This window comes from Schistocerca gregaria, chromosome 4 (assembly GCF_023897955.1).
Source record: "Schistocerca gregaria isolate iqSchGreg1 chromosome 4, iqSchGreg1.2, whole genome shotgun sequence".
NCBI classification, from domain to species: domain Eukaryota; kingdom Metazoa; phylum Arthropoda; class Insecta; order Orthoptera; family Acrididae; genus Schistocerca; species Schistocerca gregaria.
This window is the reverse complement of record NC_064923.1, coordinates 133,835,921-133,856,017: the sequence shown is the minus strand read 5'-3', so window position 1 is coordinate 133,856,017 and position 20,097 is coordinate 133,835,921. Positions and strand designations below refer to the sequence as shown.

Genomic DNA, 20,097 nt, shown 5'->3' with positions numbered 1-20,097 from the left:
AATCTTCCTAATTTGCTTCCCGTTTTTCTCCATTTTTCACCAGTCACTCATGTCTAAACCTCTCTCTTTGCCCTCTCACTACATTATGGTTGTTACACACACACACAGAGACATGTACAACTACATGACTACTCTGCAATTCACATTTATGTGCTTGGCAGAGGGTTCATTGAACCACAATCATACTATCTCCCTACCATTCCACTCCCGAACACCTAAACCTTTCTGTTCTAGCTTTGATTTCTCTTATTTTATTTTGATGATCATTCCTACCTGTGTAGGTTGGGCTCCACAAAATATTTTCGCATTCGGAAGAGAAAGTTGGTGACTGAAATTTCGTAAATAGATCTCGCCGCGACGAAAAACGTCTTTGCTTTAATGACTTCTATCCCAACTCGTGTATCATATCTGCCACACTGTCTCCCCTATTACGTGATAATACAAAACGAGATGCCCTTTTCTGCACACTTTCGATGTCCTCCGTCAATCCCACCCGGTAAGGATCCCACACCGCCCAGCAATATCCTATCGGAGGACTAACGAGTGTAGTGTAAGCTGTCTCTTTAGTGGACTTGTTACATCTTCTAAGTGTCCTGACAATGAAGCGCAGGCTTTGGCTCGCCTTTCCCACAATATTATCTATGTGGTCCTTCCAACTGAAGTTGTTCATAATTTTAACACCCAGGTACTTAGTTGAATTGACAGCCTTAAGAATTGTACTATTTATGGAGTAATAGAATTCTAACGGATTTCTTTTGGAACTCATGTGGATCACCTCACACTTTTCGTTATTTAGCGTCAACTGCCACCTACCACACCATACAGCAATCTTTTCTAAATCGCTTTGCAATTGATACTGGTCTTCAGATGAACTTACTAGACGGTAAATTACAGCATCATCTGTAAACACCCTAAGAGAACTGCTCAGATTGTCACCCAGGTCATTTATACAGGAACACCAGAGGTCCCAGGCCGCTTCCCTGGGGAACACCTGATATCACTTCAGTTTTACTCGATGATTTGCCGTCTGTTACTACGAACTGCTACCTTCCTGACAGGAAATCACGAATCCAGTCGCACAACTGAGACGATACCCCATAGGCCTGCAGCTTCATTAGAAGTCACTTGTGAGGAACGGTGTCAAAAGCTTTCCGGAAATCTAGAAATACGGAATCAACTTGAGATGCCCTGTCGATAGCGGCCATTACTTCGTGCGAATAAAGAGCTAGCTGCGTTTGCACAAGAACGATGTTTTCTGAAACCATGCTGATTACGTATCAATAGATCGTGCCCTTCGAGGTGATTCATAATGTATGAATACAGTATATGCTCGAAAACCCTACTGCAAACCGACGTCAATGATATAGGTCTGCAGTTCGATGGATTACTCCTACTACCCTTCTTAAACACTGGTGCGACCTGCACAATTTTCCAATGTGTAGGTACAGATCTATCGGTGAGGGAGAGGTTGTATATGAGGGAGGTATTGTATCAGCGTAATCTGAAAGGAACCTAATCGGTATAGAATCTGGACCTGGTCATAAAATAACTTTCACAGCAAGTGATCTTGGCTTCCAATATTTTATACTAAAATATTAAGTCGTCATAACAACACGTTAAATCTCCCTGACTTGCTTTCCCTTTTTCTCCATGTTTCACCGGCCACTTATGTCTTAACCTCTCTCTTTGCCCTCTCACCACATTATGGTTGTTAGAAACACAGACACACACACACACACACACACACACACACACACACACACACACACACACACACACAGCTGTAGGTGCACAGATTCATGTCTTGTGGCAAAGAAGGCATGACCGCGCACTGTCTAGTACACTGGTCGTGGCACGTGTGCATGCACGCACAACCGCACGCACGCATGAGGCTCCCTCAGCCGAGAGGACGGCCGACGGCACTCCATACGACACACGCACCGTGCCCGGCAGACTGGCACGGCTGTGGCGCCCCCGCTGCGCGCTCGGAGTGAGCCGGCCACTGTTCCAGGAGCGGTTCATGACGCTGTCCGATATCGAGCAGCAGCTGCGCTACCACACGCAGCAGACCAATCGTCTGCGCAAGATCCTCAACGCCGCCGCCCCGCGCCGAGCCTGAGGGGACCAGCCTCGCCCTCTGCTCTCCCACACAGTTTCTGCGATCCCCCGACCCACCCAGTTCCCCCTATGCTTGCCCCTGCCCTGTAGAGTGTAGACGTCTCTACGTGGAGCGCACGTTCCCCTAACTGAATGTGATATTTTTAACGAGGAAGAAAAGTACTTCACGTATTTATTAAAACAGAAAAAGCATTGTTTTGCCAGTGTATATTGATGTTGCTACTCCCTCCATAACTGTACTGATGTTTGTAATGAAGATGTTGCTACTCTGAATTTCACCTTTTAATATGACTTTTTATAATGTGGAGAACTGAGCTATATTTAATGTTCTAAGCTAAAGATATGTCTATATATTTTAGCAGTACATGTAGCATCTGTATCTGTAGCGTCGATGTTAAGTGTGATAATGTTTGTACTCGGAGCGAACATAATAATAAACTGTGTAACTGTAAAAAGACCAACCCTAAAATTTTCCCGGATCTCTCTCTTCCTCTGGTGTGTTAAAACATTTATTTGTTCACTGAGGTGACAAAGGTCATGGGATACTGACTAATATCGTGTCGGACCAGCTTTTCCCTGAATAGTGCAGCATCTCGACGTGATATGGACTCAACAAGACGTTGGAAATACCCTGCAGAAATACTCTATAGTCGTCCGCAATTTTGAAAGTGTTGCCTGTGCAGGATTTTGTCCCCGAACTTAGCTCTCGATTATGTCGCAAAAATATTCGATGGGTGGCCATATCATCCTCTCGAATTATACAGAATGCTCTACGTACTGTCTGCCATCGGTTTCCCCTAAATGGCAGGCAGCACCGCATAACAGCCATCCTATGAGGGAAACAAACCAACAGCCAAACAGGCGAAGACATCAGGTAAACACGCCGAAGATTCCAGTCGCTTAATAGGAACCTTTCCTTGCAGAGGTCGCCGCCACATATCCGGCCACGGATTCCTACGCCGGGTTTCTATTGGCTCCAGCTCACTATGTAGGCCCGGCCGGTCGAAGGCAGACCAGTCTTCGTCCGCTGCTAATGGCAACCGTTATAGCAGAGTCTCCGAGAAGATATCACCAAAGCCGCTGTACTGCACCACCGATCGAAGTACCAGCCGACCAAGAGGAACCACATCTCCGGCTAGATCGACGTACGTCTAAATCTATTGTACAGCCAGCTATTCTGCTGTAGAAGAAATTACGTTCAATAAACCGTTGGAGAACACAACAGTTCTCCAAACCATCGTCAACAATTTTGGTACCCGGCGCATTGTCAGCCATAAAGGAACATGAAATCGATGAATGGCTGCAGATAGCCTCCAAGTAATCAAACATAACCAAAAGTGGTTCACATGGCTCTGAGCACTATGGGACTTAACATCTGAGGTCATCAATCACCTAGAACTTAGAACTACTTAAACCTAACTAACCTAAGGACATCACACACACATCCATGCCCGAGGTAGGATTCGAACCTGCGACCATAACACCAGCGCGGTTCCTGACTGAAGTGCCTAGAAGTGCCGGGCCACAGCGGCCGGCTCGAACATAACCACTTCCACTCAATTTACGGTTCAGTTGGGCCAGAGGACCCAGCCCACTCCATATAAACACAGCCCACACCATTATGGAGCCACCATCAGCTTGCACAGTGTCATGTTGGAAACTTAGATCCATGGATTGCTGGGATTCGCGCCCCACTCCTTCCCTACCATCAGCTCATACCAACTGAAATGCAGACTCATCTGAGCAGGCCACGCTTTTCCAGTCGTCTAGAGTCAGACCGATATGGTTACAATCCCAGGACTGGCGCTGCAGGCGATGTCGTGTTAGCAGAGGCAGTCGCGACGGCCGTCTGCTGCCGTAGCCCATTAATGTCAAATTTCGACCCGCTATCCTAACAGAAACGTTCGTCGTTCGTCTCGCGTTGATTTCTGCGTTTGCTTCACGCGGTTCTAATTGCCAGTTAGCACTGACAACTCTACGTAAACGCCGCTGCTCTCAGTCGTTAAGTGAAGATGGTCATCCGCAGCGATGTACGTGATGAGAGGTGATGTCTGACATTTGGTATTCTCGGCTCACTCTTGACACTGTGAATCTCTGAATATTGAATCCCTAACGATTTCCGAAAATTAATATCCCATGCGTCAAGCTCAAGCACCATTGGCTGTTAACTCCAAACGTACGGCTGTAATCACATCAGAAACCTTTTCACATAAATCCCCTGAGTACAAATGACAGCTCTATCAACGCACTGCCTTTTTGTAAGCTGTGTACGCGATGCTATCACCATTTGTATATGTGCATATCACTACCCCATGAATTTTGTCGCCTCAGTGTATATATCGACGAGACACTGCATTCCCACCACCTGCTTATTAGCGTCCTGTTCCGGCTTTGCAACGCAGTACAGCAGCGGTTCAGCATGGCACGGATTCGACAACTCCTACAGGTCCCCAGAGGTCTGGGCGGCAAATGTCTACGTACAGGTCATACAAGTTAGAGGCCTATGGTTTGTGGGTGCGAAGCTGGTTCCTATTTCAGTACCATATCCATTCAGTCAGGTTTGCATCAGACAAATCTGGTGCCAAGTACACGAAGGCGAGTACCCCACCACGCTCCTCAGATCACTCTTGCGCGATACTGCCCTTGTTACAAGGACAGACATCCTGCTGGAAGACGACACAGCCTTCTGGGAAGAAATCAAACGTGATTGGGAGGGATGCAGGTGGTGAGCAATAATGAGCGTGTAGCTTACAACTGTCATGAGGGCCTCTATTACTACCACGGGTCCAATGGTGAGTTGAATTGCATGTTCCGCATAGCTTAAAGGGTTCCGCACCAGATGAAATCTTAAATTTAAATTTGTTTTTTCATTTATCTTAATCTACAGAATTTCCCCTTTACAACGACAAATAATACGTACACATTTTTTCATTATTTCAGGTTTACTCATTCATTTAAACAAAACATTGTGTGGACTTGACTACCTTCCGAGAATCTAAACAGCCCAAGAAGGTAACATTCATCAATTATTTAGGACCTGGGGATTCTGGGGATTCCATCGGTTTAAAAGCAGATGAGGAAGTGAAGCCACACGGAGAAAATGTAAGTATCAGTAAAATGGAGTGCGTAGGTCATGTATAAAAGCGAATGGGTACGAGGCTGCAACGACTGAAAACTCCATACAAGGGAAAGAAATTGGAAGATTGCAGAAAATTAGATGGTGAGAACAGACTCACACAATCTATCATAGATAAAATCTTCAATTGTTATGGCATGACCATCAGGCAAAACGTTAGTAGCGTAGAAGACATGAGACCACTATTCAACAGACAATAATCCCACTCAAGACCTATGCCCTCCAGGTGCAAATACTACAGAGCACAACAAAATAGTGAGAAATTTATTCAGAAAGCAGCTATACCTTTTGCCATAGTGGAGGTCTTGAAAGAAACTTTCAGAGATTGGTCAGACGTAAGACTATCGAAGAAATGTCTTCGTAGCCGCATCCAGAATCCCAACGTGACCATAAACAGCATAACCTGGGTCAGAATTTTGAAGATATCGTTGTGTCAATTAGTACACCGCATTTTTTGTCTTTTATGCAGTGGGAATATTCAGTGCAGGAAATGTTGGAAGGTGTGAAGTCCTGAAAAGACTGTTACAAACTGTTGGTCGTCTCACAGAGATCCAAATGTTAAATGTAAATAAAGGAAGAGTTAGGGCACCAGAGAGAGCTATTAGTGACCTTGAACCAAGGGCAAAGCAACGCAGACGAGAAGGATATATAGAAGAGGATGCAGACAACCCATCTTACGGAGATGGAAAGAACTGACAACTTTAATGACTGTTTCCCGTAAGTTGTGTTTTTTTAAGAGTAAAATGATCTCTTCCTCAGCTTCTACTTGCCAGAATTCGTTCAGAATTACAGAATGCGCTAAACTGAGATTTTTGCGTATTTTAACACAGGGTTTTTCCTATTTTGTAAATGTCAAAGCAGTTACGGCCTTCCATACATAGAAAAATGTATACAGTTTCTTATTTTGATGCCCATTTTTTATAAAAATAATTACGTTGAAACTAATCAATATTTTTTATAAATCCTTTTGCTAGAATTGTTAGAAATGTGTAACCTGCGACCAGTATTCGTTACAAATTTGTATTCCCGGTAGTTTCTGATAAAAGGTACCTTTAATGTGAATTAATTTTACATTATTTAAGATAGGGATTGCCAGCCTGCCTGAACCCCCTTGCTACTCTGCACCGGTCTGCGTCTGTGGCCTGCATCTGTTCATCGACCGTTCACGTGGCTGAAGACGTATCCACACTCGACCACTGACCTGGAGTAACAGGAAACGTGATTCGAGCGACCAGGTGGTAATACGTTTCCAAAAAACCACGGTCTAATCTCTTATGATATCATGACCACTGCAGTTACAATGGACTACGCCATTGGTAAAATGTGGGAACGTGGAAGTGTCACTGGCAGTGTGGCTTAAATTTAGCAACGTGCACTGAACAGTAAGCTCCACAACAATTGTGCCTTCACCACTCTCTGTCACCATATCTGCCACAGATCGCCATCTACCCTGTTCTTCAGAAAGGGCAGACGCGGATCCGCACGTTCTGTCATGAGGTTTCACACAAATTGGTGCGGAAATGCATTATTTGCATGTTAGGTCTCGATTTGTGAAAATTAACCACTCGATCACGCTGAGACGAAGCCTCATCCGTGAACAGCCCCGCTGCACTAATGCGAGCCGTTGACACATTGTTTATTGGACGATACGCGGAAATGTACCCATGCGGGAATACCAGCTGATGATAGTGCCTGCACACGTTGTACATGGGGCGGATGTTGTCGAACATTGACGGTAGGGTTGCCGTCAACTGTATGAAGAGGTTCCTCCTCCAGTTGTGTTGTCGACCTTCTAGGCGTCTCCGCGTTGCGAGTACTGGCCTTAAACGTCCCATGCTGCCTCAAACGACGATCAGTGGTTTTAAACGTCCTCTTCTCGAGGCACTATCGTTGTGAAAATATCTCCCGATTAGAATTGCAAAATTACCATAGACTTCCATAGGTGAACGTAGACTACGGTCGTTATTCTACTAGCCTAGGCCAATTTAGATCGTAATAGTGTTACCTGTGCTCTAGGTGTATTGCATACATGTCGGACCTTACCTCATTTAGATCGCTTTGTTTGCATAAACGATCAGTGTTACTAGATTCCGCTACAAGCCTGAGGCAGTGGACCGTCTAGAATCTGACGATATACAGGGTGGTCCATTGATAGTGACCGGGCCAAATATCTCACGAAATAAGCATCAAACGAGGAACCTACAAAGAACGAAACTCGTCTAGCTTGAAGGGGGAAACCAGATGGCGCTATGGTTGGCGCGCTAGATGGCGCTGCCATAGGTCAAACGGGTATCAACTGCGTTTTTTTTTTAAATAGGAACCACCAGTTTTATTACATATTCGTGTAGTACGTAAAGAAATATGAATGTTTTAGTTGGACCACTTTTTTCGCTTTGTGATAGATGGTGCTGTAATAGTCACAAACGTATAAGTACGTGGTATCACGTAACATTCTGCCAGTGCGAGTGGTATTTGCTTTGTGATACGTTACCCGTGTTAAAATGGACCGTTTACCAACTGCGGAAAAGGTCGATATCCTGTTGATGTATGGCTATTGTGATCAAAATGCCCAACGGGCGTGTGCTATGCATACTGCTCGGTACCCTGGACGACATGATCCAAGTGTCCGATCCGTTAATTAAGGAAACAGGAAGTGTTCAGCCACATGTGAAACGCAACCACGACCTGCAACAAATGGTGATGTCCAAAAAGGTGTTTTAGCTGCTGTCGCAGCTAATCAGCGTATCAGTAGCATTAAAATTGCGTGCGAGAATCGGGAATCTCAAAAACGTCGGTGTTGAGAATGCTACATCAACATCGATTGCATCCGTACCATATTTCTATGCCCCAGGAATTGCATGGCGACGACTTTGAACGTCGTGTACAGTTCTGCCACTGGGCACAAAAGAAATTACGGGACGATGACAGAGTTTTTGCACGCGTTCTATTTATTGAGGAAGCGTCATTCACCAACAGCGGTAACGTAAACCGGCATAATATGCACTATTGGGGAACGGAAAATCCACGATGGCTGCGATAAGTGAAACATCAGCGACCTTGGCGGGTTAATGGACCACCCTGTATAGCGGGCCACGTAAACTACGGAAAATTTTTCGTCTAAATAGTTATCCTCCTGTCGCTTACTTTAAAAAAATATTTATAGCTAGATTGAAAGCGTCAATGTTTAATTCAGGTTTCATAAGAAAATTGTTGATCTGTAACGTGAAACAGAGGGATGTTGTAGTAAAAATAAAAAAATACAGGTTTATGATAGAGCGCAATTCCCAACAAAAGGCAAAATTTTAAAAAAAGACGCAAAACAAATACATATACATTATCACTTCAATATTCCATCGAGCTCATATAAAACATGCAAAACTCCAGCGTGCTGGTTATATTGGGGCACCAACTCACTTTAGATTCTGATGCAAGAAGAGGCAGCCAGAACTGCAACTAAAATGAATGTTTATTTAGTCGGTGACCGATTTCGTGCTACGCCCATTCTCTAACCAACCAATGTTTCCCAAGTAAAACTTCCGTTCAAAATAGCTGCTCCTTTGGCCCGACATTTTACTTGGTAAACATTGCTCGGTCTGAGAGTGGGCGTAGCACGAAACCGGTCACCGACTAAATAAACATTCATTTTAGTTGCAGTTCTGGCTGCCTCTTCCTGCATCACTATATAAAACATGTTTCTGTTATTCATAAATAACTTTCAGTCTCATCAATAATAACAGGAAACTCATGCCTTTGATTATGATGATGAATGTATTGAGCACAAAATAACAAAGATTATCACACAGATTTTTAATGTTCGTGGATATACACTGTCAACATAAACAATGAAGGAAGTCACACGTTAAAATTACCTTCGTTCCGATTGAAAGAACATACGCTGTAGGCGAACCTAAGAATTACAACTTACAGTACATTCTAACGAAACGTGACCAATAGGGCATTTCGACAACTTCAAGTAATGAAACGTTTCATGTTATGATACCACATTCTGTTTCTTTGTGTTTCTCATGATTAATTTGTGTTTAAATAGAAGGAGAAAATGAGCTCTAAGATGGAAATAAAACCTTCCATATCTATGCCCATATACCACATTAAATTCCTTTATGTGTGGGGTGAATGTTTCGTGAAAGTTTGACCACAACTTTTTGTTACACACTGTAGCATTTGACAGCTTAGCCACGTTCTAAATGTGACCACAATGACAACAGGCGACGTCCAACCTCGTGGCAGGCTGAGGCCATGTTATGGCTCATCATTGTATGAACTGTTCGAAACAAGTTTTGCACCACCACAGTGAACTACATTTCTTCTCGCAGGAACTACTTTATCAACACACTCTTCACTGCTTGAGATTGCTACGTAAAGGTACAATTGAACTTGCAGTCTCAGTACATTTCGGTAGAGCTAATTTGTCTCCAGTCGTGAACGGGACAACATAGCTTTTGCACGTTACTCATCCTGTACACATATCTCAAAGGCCCATTTGAAGCTTAGATGGCCACATTGTTACTTTACGGCAAGAAAGGTTGTCAACATGGAATTTTGTCCGAAAAACTGGGGTACAATATCGGATAAATTATGACACAACACAGCGACCTAATTCAGACTATTAACCGCTTTCGTGAGACACAAAACACTGAGATGCAACCCTTGATTGTGTGCCAGCAGACAACAACGCCAACTGGCGATCGCTACCTATACCAGACTACCTAACAGATCAAAACGAAAATTTCTGTTCCGACACTGACAATGTGTTTATGGAAAAAGTTCAAGGCAATCATAAAATGCGTGACCGGTACGTGCCGAGTAAAACTGTGAGGGATCGGAAAAACCCACCGTGGTTCAACACCAAAGTTAGGAAACTACTGCGAAAGCAAAGAGAGCTTCACTGAAAGTTTAAACGCAGCCAAAACCTCTCAGACAAACAGAAGATAAACGATGTCAAAGTTAGCGTAAGGAGGGCTATGCGTGAAGCGTTCAGTGAATTCGAAAGTAAAATTCTATGTACCGACTTGACAGAAAATCCTACGAAGTTCTGGTCTTACGTTAAATCAGTAAGTGGATCAAAACAGCATATCCAGACACTCTGGGACGATGATGGCATTGAAACAGAGGATGACACGCTTAAAGCTGAAATACTAAACACCTTTTTCCAAAGCTGTTTCACAGAGGAAGATCGCACTGCAGTTCCTTCTATAAATCCTCACACAAACGAAAAAGTGGTTGACATCGAAAGAAGTGTCCACGGAATAGAAAACCAACTGAAATCACTCAACAGCGGAAAGTCCACTGGACCTGACGGGATACCAGTTCGATTCTACACAGAGTACGCGAAAGAACTTGTGCCCATTCTAACAGCCGTGTACCGCAAGTCTCTAGAGGAACGGAAGGTTCCAAATGATTGGAAAAGAGCACAGGTAGTCCTAGTCTTCAAGAAGGGTCGTCGGGCAGAAGCGCAAAACTATAGAACTGTATCTCTGACGTCGATCTGTTGTAGAATTTTAGAACATGTTTTTTGCTCGTGTATCATGTCGTTTCTGGAAACCCAGACTCTACTCTGTAGGAATCAACATGGATTCCGGAAACAGAGATCGTGTGAGACCCAACTCGCTTTTTTTTTATGAGACCCAGAAAATATTAGATACAGGCTCCCAGGTAGATGCCATTTTTCTTGACATCCGGAAGGCATTCGATACAGTTCCACACTGTCACCTGATAAACAAAGTAAGAGCCTACGGAATATCAGACCAACTGTGTGGCTGGATTGAAGAGCTTTTAGCAAACAGAACGCAGCATGTTGTTCTCAATGGAGAGACGTCTACAGACGTTAAAGTAACCTCTAGCGTGCCACAAGGGAGTGTTATGGGACCATGGCTTTTCACAATATATGTAAATGACCTAGTAGATAGTGTCGGAAGTTCCATGCTGCTTTTCGCGGATGATGCTGTAGTATACAGAGAAGTTGCAGCATTAGAAAATTGCCACGAAATGCAGGAAGATCTGCAGCGGATAGGCACTTGGTGCACCGAGTGGCAACTGACCCTTATTGTATGACTGTACAATAGCGGAACAAACGCTGGTAGCAGTTACTTCTGTAAAATATCTGGGAGCGTGCGTGCGGAACGATTTGAAGTGGAATGATCATATAAAATTAATTGTTGGTAAGGTGGGTACCAGGTTGAGATTCATTGGGAGAGTCCTTAGGAAATGTAGTCCATCAACAAAGGAGGTGGCTTACAAAACACTCGTTCGACTTATACTTGAGTATTGCTCATCAGTGTGGGATCCCTACCAGGTCGGGTTGACAGAGGAGATAGAGAAGATCCAAAGAAGAGCGGCGCGTTTCGTCACAGGGTTAGTTGGTATGCGTGATAGCGTTACGGAGATGTTAAGCAAACTCAAGTGGCGGACTCAGCAAGAGAGGCGCTCTGCATCGCGGTGTAGCTTGCTGTCCAGGTTTCGAGAGGGTGCGTTTCTGGATGAGGTACTGAATATATTGCTTCTCCCTACTTATACCTCCCGTGGAAATCACGAATGTAGAATTAAAGAGATTCGAGCGCGCACAGAGGCTTTCCGGCAGTCGTTCTTCCCGCGAATTATACGCGATTAGAACACGAAAGTGAGGTAATCACAGTGGCACGTAAAGTGCCCTCCGCCACACACCGTTGAGTGGCTTGCGGTGTATAAATGTAGATGTAGATGTATTAACACCGTCTCTTAGGTCCCTCACGAAGAACGCTGCAGAACTGCTTGCTACCTAGGCACACCTCTATCGTCACCGCACGGTCAATTTGGTCTCTTACAAACAACATACCAAACCGTGGTATGCGAAGAAACTGCGCTATGGAACAATGGCACCTTAACCAAAGGTGTCCGTGTCTATAGCCTGATAACCGTCCTTGAAGAGTGTGGTGGCTGTCAAGTATCACGGGACCTTCCAAACATACAGGTGGGGCGGGGTTCGTAGCTAAGTGGTTCAGTCATGTTTGGGATTGGTAACTGTGCATGCATGACCGTCGCCTCTTGTCGTTTCGATGGAAATACGAGCTGCTCGGTACCTGTGTTGCATCTCTACGGTCAACATCTCGGCGATGGGTGTGTCTGACCACGATGCACAATAACACAGCACTCCCCTCCTGAATGCCTTCCTCCAGGAGTCATAATTTAACCAGACAAAATGACCTACGGTATCTGCAGACATGAGCAAGACTGAGGGAACTGGGAACGAAACGTACAGTGCTTCGTCGAGGAAGCAGGCGTCATCCATTGGATGGCGATAAAAGGGCCATCTTCGGAGGGTGGAACAGGCTAGGTAGTAGCATCACCACCATACAGCGAACAGCTCGCCTAGTTGGGTTCTAGCACCTTACAATGCACACGGCCGAGCAGAAAAGTATCGATGTTACCCAGCAGCAGATTCTGATATCGAAGATGGGTATTTTCGTGTAGACTGTCTGTCTTTTGCTTATTAAATTTCTTTTATTTCAGAGTGAAGCTTTACCTTTACGATGCTCACTTTTTCACACCCTGCTCTCAATCTCTCAAGTCCACATACGTTCACAGCTACAGAAGCAGAGCAAACGGTTTTTCTAGTTTTTCTTTTATTGTTGTTATTGTGGCCTTCAGTACCAAGACTGGTTTGATTCACCTTTCCATGTGTCTCTATTCTGTGCAAGTCTCTTCATCTCCGAATAACAAATGCAACACAAGTCCGTTTGGCCTGCTTACTGTATTCATCTCTTGGTCTCCCTCTACAATTTTACCCCCTCTGACCCTGCAGTAACAAATTGGTGATCCCCTGATCCCTCAGAATGTCCTATCAGCCGATCCCTCAGTTACGTTTTGTCACAGATTTCGTTTCTTCCCAGTTCTCTTCAGTACCTCCTCCTTAGTCACACGATCTACTCGTCTAATGTTCAACATTCTGCTGTAGCGCAGTATTTCAAAATTTTATATTCTTCTGTTGTATAAGATGCTTATCATCCACATTTCACTTCCGTACAAGGTTTCAAACCAGACAAATACCTTAGTATTAGTAGTAGTAGAGGGGTTTTGGGTGCAAGACAGCAAGGTCTTCAGCGCCCGTTCAGTAACCATCATAAAGGACTTCCTAATACTCAAATGTGTATTCGATGTTAAAAAATTTCTCTTCTTCAGGAACACTTTTCTTGCCATCTTCTCATCAATTATTTTACTTCCCAAGAAGCAAAACTCATCCACAACTTTTAGTGTATCGTTTCCTAATCTACTACCCTCAGCATCGCATGATTGAATTTGACTAAATTCCATTACCCTTGTTTTGCTGTTATTAATATTCATTATACATTCTCTTTTCAATTGCTCTTCCAAATCCTTTGCTATCTCTGACAGAATTACTATGTCATCGGCAAACCTCAAAGTCTTTATTTATTCTTCCTGGACTTTAATTCGTACTCCAAATATTCTTTTGTTTCCTTTACTACTTGTTCAATATACAGATTGAATAACATCGATGATATGCAACAATCCCGACCCTGTCTCACTCCCTTCTCAACCACTGCTTCCCTTTCGTGCGCCTTGACTCTGATAAATGCCGTGTTGCTTCTGTACAACACGTATATAGCTTTTCTCTCCCTGTAGTTTACCTTTGTTACCTTCAAAATTCTAAGATTCTCTAAGACTGCAAATGCTAGAAACGTGCATTTAACTTTACTTAATCCATCATCTAACATAAGTCCTAAGGAAAGTATTGCTTTACGAAATTTTTCCAGAACGCAAATTGATTTTCCCCGAGGTCTGCCTCCTATATTTCTGTAAATAGTTCATGTTAGTATTATGTAACCACGACTTGTTAAACTAATGTTTCGGTAATAATCATCACGGTTAGCACTTTCTTTCTTTGGAATTGGAAATACTACATTCTTCTTGAACTACGAGTGTATTTCGCCTGTCTGTTATATATTCCACAGCAGGTGGAATAATTTTGTAGTGGCTGGCGCTGCCAAGGATATCAGTAGTTCTGACAGAATGTCGTCTACTTCCGGGTCCTTCTTTTGACGTAGGTCTCTGTCAAATTCTTTTCACACTGTCATGTGTCCCATTTCATCTTCCTATACGCCGTCTTTCTTTTCTATAATATTGCCTTCAAGGGCATTTCCCCCTGAATATCCCTTCTGTATACTCGTTCCACCTTTCAGATATTCCTTCTTTGCTTATGACTGGTTTTCCTTCTGAACTTTTGATATTCCTACAGCTCTTCTCTCTTCCCCGAAGGTCTCTATTTTTCCCGTAGACTGTGTCCACCTTTCAACTAGTTATATGTAGTTGCATAGCCTTACATTTGCCCTAGAGCCACTCCTGCTTATCCATTTTGCACTTCCGTACGTTTTCTCAGTGTGTTGCTGGAGTATGTTTCCGGCGTAACAAATCATTCTCTTTCTGCCGACATCCTTGTCAAAGAGGGCGGAGGAGCGGACAGTTACAGAGCATTCTCTTGCTCTCGGGGTGGGAAACTGCCCCTAAAGGGGGAAGACTCAGCAATGATCACCGACACGAGGATGAAGACGGCAAAGGAAACCGCTACATTAAAGACGCATAATGTGATCGGGGAACTAGAAAATATGAAAAGAGAAATGTAAAGCTCAGTCTAGATATTGTGCGAGTCAGTGAAGTGAAATGGGAAGAAGATAAGGATTTCTGGTCACATGAGTACAAGGTAATATTAACGGCAACAGAAAATGATATAACATGAGTAGGATTCAGTATGACCAAGAAGGTAAGTCAGAGAGTAAGTTACTATGATTGGGTTGTTCTCATCAGAATAGACAGAAAATTAGCACCGACAACATGGTTCACTCTATACATGCCGACATCGTAAGCGGAAGATCAAGGGATAGGGGAAGTATGTATATATTGAACGGGCTGTTCAGTACGCAAAGGGAGATGATAAGCTGATAGTCATGGGTGACTGGAGCACGGTTGTAGGGGAAGGAGTAGAAGAGAGGGTAACTGGACCATATAGGCTAGATACTAGAAATGAGAGAGGAGAAAGACTAGTTGAGTTCTGCAGTAAATTCCAGACGGTAATAGCGAAAACTCTGTTCGCGGATCACTATAGAAGGAGGTATACTTGGAAAAGGCCGGGATATACGGGAAGATTTCAGCTAGATTACATCATGGTCGGGCAGAGATCCGTAAATCAGATACTCGATTGAAAATTGTTGGATATAATAAGTGGATAATTTCCCCAACCCCCACCCCCAAAGAAAATTAAAAATATTAAGTGTCATGTAATATTTTGTGTAATGGAATATCTTGTATAGACACCTTTTATTAACCTGACACGTTCCACATAATTACGAAGTGTCGTATTCATGATCTATGGAACAAGTACTAATCGAATCTAATCTAAAGACTTACCCAGGAGCACATCTAAACTCAAATGACAATTTAGTAGTGATGAAGAGTGGGCGGAATTTTAAGGGATTCGTCAGGAAGAATCAATATGCAAAGAAGTGGGATACGGAGGTACTAAGGAATAAAGTTATCTTCAAATGGTTCAAATGGCTCTGAGCACTGCGGGACTTAATATCTGAGGTCATCGGTCCCCTGGAACTTATAACTACTTAAACCTAACTAGTCTAAGGTCATCACACACATCCATGCCCGAGGCAGGATTCGAACCTGCGATTTAGGAATAAAATAAACAGGAAGTTAAGGGAATCTATAGCGAAATGGCTGCATGAAAAAGGAAGAAATCATTAAAAAAATGATTTAGAAAGGACTGACTCAGCATACAGAAAAGTTAAAACATCATACGGTGGAATTAAAAGAAAGAGTCGCAAAATTAAAATTACGTGCAGAGGAGAGAGAGGATAGATAGAAAGAGCGAATTTTAGGACTCTATGACGGGGAAGATAAATTTGATGTGGTGATAGACGAAGAGACAGAAGTCGATACAGAAGAGATGGGAAATACAGTATAAGGATCAGATTTCAAAGGGCTTTGGAAGATTTAAGATCAAATAAGGCGAAAAGGATAGATTATATTCCATCAAAATTTCTAAATTCATCAGAGTAAATGGCAACAAAGCGATTATTCACGTTGGTGTGTAAAATATACGAGTCTGGTGATATGCTATCTGACTTCCGGGAAAACATCAACCAGATAATTCCGAAGACTGCTGACAAGTAGAGAATTATCGCATCATCAGTTTAATGGTTCATGCATCCAAGTTGCTTACAACAATAATATACAGAAGATTGTGAAAGAAAGTTGTGGATATGTTAGATGGCGATCATTTGGCTTTAGTAAAGGTAAAGGCACCAGAATGGCAGTTCTGACGTTGCGGTTGATAATCCAAGCCAGCCTAAAGAAAAATCAAGACACGTTCGTAGGGTTTACTGACCTGGAAAATGGTGCTTGATATTCGAAACTCTGATAATGATAGGGGTAAGCTGCAGGGAAAGACAACTAATGTATAATATGTACAAAAGACAAAAGAAAACAATGAGATAGAAGACCAAAAATGAAGTGTTCGGATTAAGAAACGTGTAAGATAGGGATGTAGTGTTTCGCTATTACTGTTCAATCTAGATATCGAAGAAGCAATGATGGAAATAAAAGAAAACTTCAAGAGTGGGATTACAATCGAAGGTGAAAGGATATCCATAAAAATATTTGCTAATAACATTGCTATCCTCAGTGAAAGAGGAGAACAATTACTGGGTGTGCTGAGCGGAATAAGCAGTCTAATGAGGTCGGAATATAGATTGCTAGTAAATCGACGAAAGATGAAAGTCATGAGAAGTAGCGGTAATCAGAACAGACTTAATACCGGTGATCACGAAGTAGATGAAGTCAAGGTATTCTCCTATCTAGGCAGCATAAAAACACATGATGGACGGAGGAAGGAAAACATAGAAATCTTGGAAATTCCTATGCACGAGAAGTCTACTGATATTAAACACAGAGCTTTCTTTCAGGGAGAAATCTCTAAGAATATACATTTTGAGCACAGCATTGTATGATAGTGACACAATGACTGTGGGAAAACCGGGACAGAAGAGAATAAAAGTATTTGAGATGTGGTACCACAGAAGAATGGTGAAAAGTCGGTCGACTGGTAAGGTGTCGAGTGACGTGATTCTCCACAGAGGCCGACCGGTGTGGCCAAGCGGTTCTGGGCGCTTCAGTCCGGAACCGCGCAACCGCTACGGTCGCAGGTTCGAATCCTGCCTCGGGCATGGATGTGTGTGGTGTCCTTAGGTTAGTTAGGTTTAAGTAGTTCTAAGTTCTAGGGGACTGATGACCTCAGATGTTAAGTCACATAGTGCTCAGAGCCATTTGGACCACGTAAACCATTCTCCACAGAACCGGCGAGGAAAGGAATACATCGGAAACATTGTCAAGGACAAGGGAAGGACAGAACATCTGTTAAGGCTTCAGGGAGAAATCGTCATGGTACTCGAGGGAGGTATAGAGGCTAGAAACGACAGAGGAAGACAGAGAGCGAAATACATCTAGCAAATAATCGAGACCGTAAATTTCAAGTACAACTCTGAAGAGGTTCGCAAGGGAGAGGAATACGTGGCGGGCCGGATCAAACTAGTCAGAAGACTGATGAGTCGAAAAAAGACTGGAGGCACCTTAAACAGATAATGCTCACCATATACAGTATGTGATATCCAGACACCCCCAAAAACAACGTTTTTCATATTAGTTGCATTGTGCTGCCACCTGCTGCCAGGTACTCCATATCAGCGACCTCAGTAGTCATTAGACAGCGTGAGAGAGCAGAATGGGGCACTCCATGGAACTCACGGGCTTCGACAGTGGTCAGGTGATTGGGTGTCTCTTGTGTCATACGTCTGCACGCGACGTTTCCACACTCCTAAACATCCCTAGGTCCACTGTTTCGGCTGTGATAGTGAAGTGGAAACGTGAAGGGACACGCACAGCAGAAAAGCGTACAGGCCGAACTCGTCTGTTGACTGACAGTTGAAGAGGGTCGTACTGTGTAATAGGCAGACATCTATCCAGACCATCACACAGGAATTCCAAACTGCATCAGGACCCACTGCAAGTACTATGACAGTTAGGCGGGAGGTGAGAAAATTTTGATTTCATGGTCGTGTGGCTGCTCATAAGCCACACATCGAGCTGGTAAATGCCAAACGACGCCTCGCTTGGTGTAAGGAGCGTAAACATTGGACGATTGAACAGTGGAAAAACGTTGTGTGGAGTGACGAATCACGGTACACAATGTGGTGATCCTGTGGCAGGGTGTGAGTATGGCGAATGCTCGGTGAACGTCATCTGCCAGCGTGTGTAGTGCCAACAGTAAAATTCGGAGGCGATTGTGTTATGGTGTTGTCATGTTTTTCATGGAGGGGGCTTGCACCCCTTGTTTTGCGTGGTATTATCACAGCACAGGCCTACATTGCTGTTTTAAGTACCTTCTTGCTTCCCACCGCTGAAGAGCAATTCTGGAATGGCGACTGCATCTTTCAACACGATCGACCACCTGTTCATAATGCACAGCCTGTGGCGGAGTGGTTACACGACAATACCATCCCTGTAATGGACTGTCCTGCACAGAGTCCTGACCTAAATCCTATAGCACATCTTTGGGATTTTTTGTAACGACGACTTCGTGCAAGGCCTCACCGATTGACTTCAATACCTCTCCTCAGTGCAGCACCGTCAGAGTGGGCTGCCATTCCCTAAGAAACCTTCCAGCACCAGATTGAACGTATGCCTGCGAGAATGGAAGCTGTTATCCAGTCTAATGGTGGGCCAACACCATATTGAATCCCAGCATTACCGATGAAGGGCTCCATGAACTTGTAAGTCGTTTTCAGCCAGGTGTCTGATACTTCTGATCACATAGTGTATGTTAAACGATAGTAACTGCTAATGAAAATCGTTGATTTGTTTCCGTCAAAAAACAAAATGATTCTTAGAGCGGAAAATATTTACGTGACATTTGGTCAGAGCGGTCATAAATTAGTCTAGTACGATATGTTTTATATCGACGTGTGTCAACAGGGACAGTAGAACTGAAGCATAACCAGTACTCCAGAAATGACGGCCAGCACTGACTTCTGCCGCCATGCTGCAGTGCCACTCAGCCGTGCTGGAGTACTGGTTATTCTTCGTGTTTTGCTGCCTCTGTTGACTCACGTCGATAAAACGAATGTGGCACTAGACTCATTTGGGACTGATCTCATTAATGGGCTCGTAAAATTCATCTTTAAAAATTGTTTTGCATGCAACAGGAAACAAACATTCGCTTTCCAACGACACTGGGCGTAGCATGAAACATATAATGATCAGTTTTTGTTTGGGCCGTCTCCACCTACACATTGCAAAAGGGAAACTGAAAATATTTGTAGGAAGCACTGAGAAAATGCGCCTGATGACTCTCTATAGACACCCTGCATGTATACGAAACACAACGAAAGATACGTTATTCACCGGGAGTGGCGAAACAAAAAATCACAAATTTAGTAACTTGCAGCTCGTGGAGCTGGTCATGGGTCGAAGGGTAACTGATTGTGGAATGTAAGCTAGGTCCGACAGTGGTTGATTGAGTGGAATGGAATGTAAGAGCAAGATGTACAGAATAAAGAAAAGGAATCCAAGCCTTTACTGACACAGCTGCATATAGTATTATAGCCACATGCAGGAAACACATACAGGCAGAGGCATGAAAACAGGGGTGTGGTACACGGATGAGTATGGTGTAAAATGAGAAACGGTCGATAAGGAGGATTTTTGGTAGCCCCTTGGTTCATCTGGGTGGTCTGTTGTTCAAACGCCGGAATTCGTCGCCGATGAACAGA

The 20,097-nt window shown here is 43.6% G+C and overlaps 1 protein-coding gene across 1 annotated transcript in view; it reads left to right on the top strand.

Moving 5' to 3' along the window:
* LOC126267452 (uncharacterized) overlaps positions 1 to 2,587 on the top strand; it is a 46,722-nt gene extending 44,135 nt beyond the window's left edge. The window contains exon 4 of the mRNA XM_049972719.1: positions 2,012 to 2,587. Coding sequence (XP_049828676.1) covers positions 2,012 to 2,119 — 108 coding nt within the window. The 3' untranslated portion in view covers positions 2,120 to 2,587. The remainder of the gene's footprint in view (positions 1 to 2,011) is intronic.
* Positions 2,588 to 20,097: the final 17,510 nt, after the last annotated feature.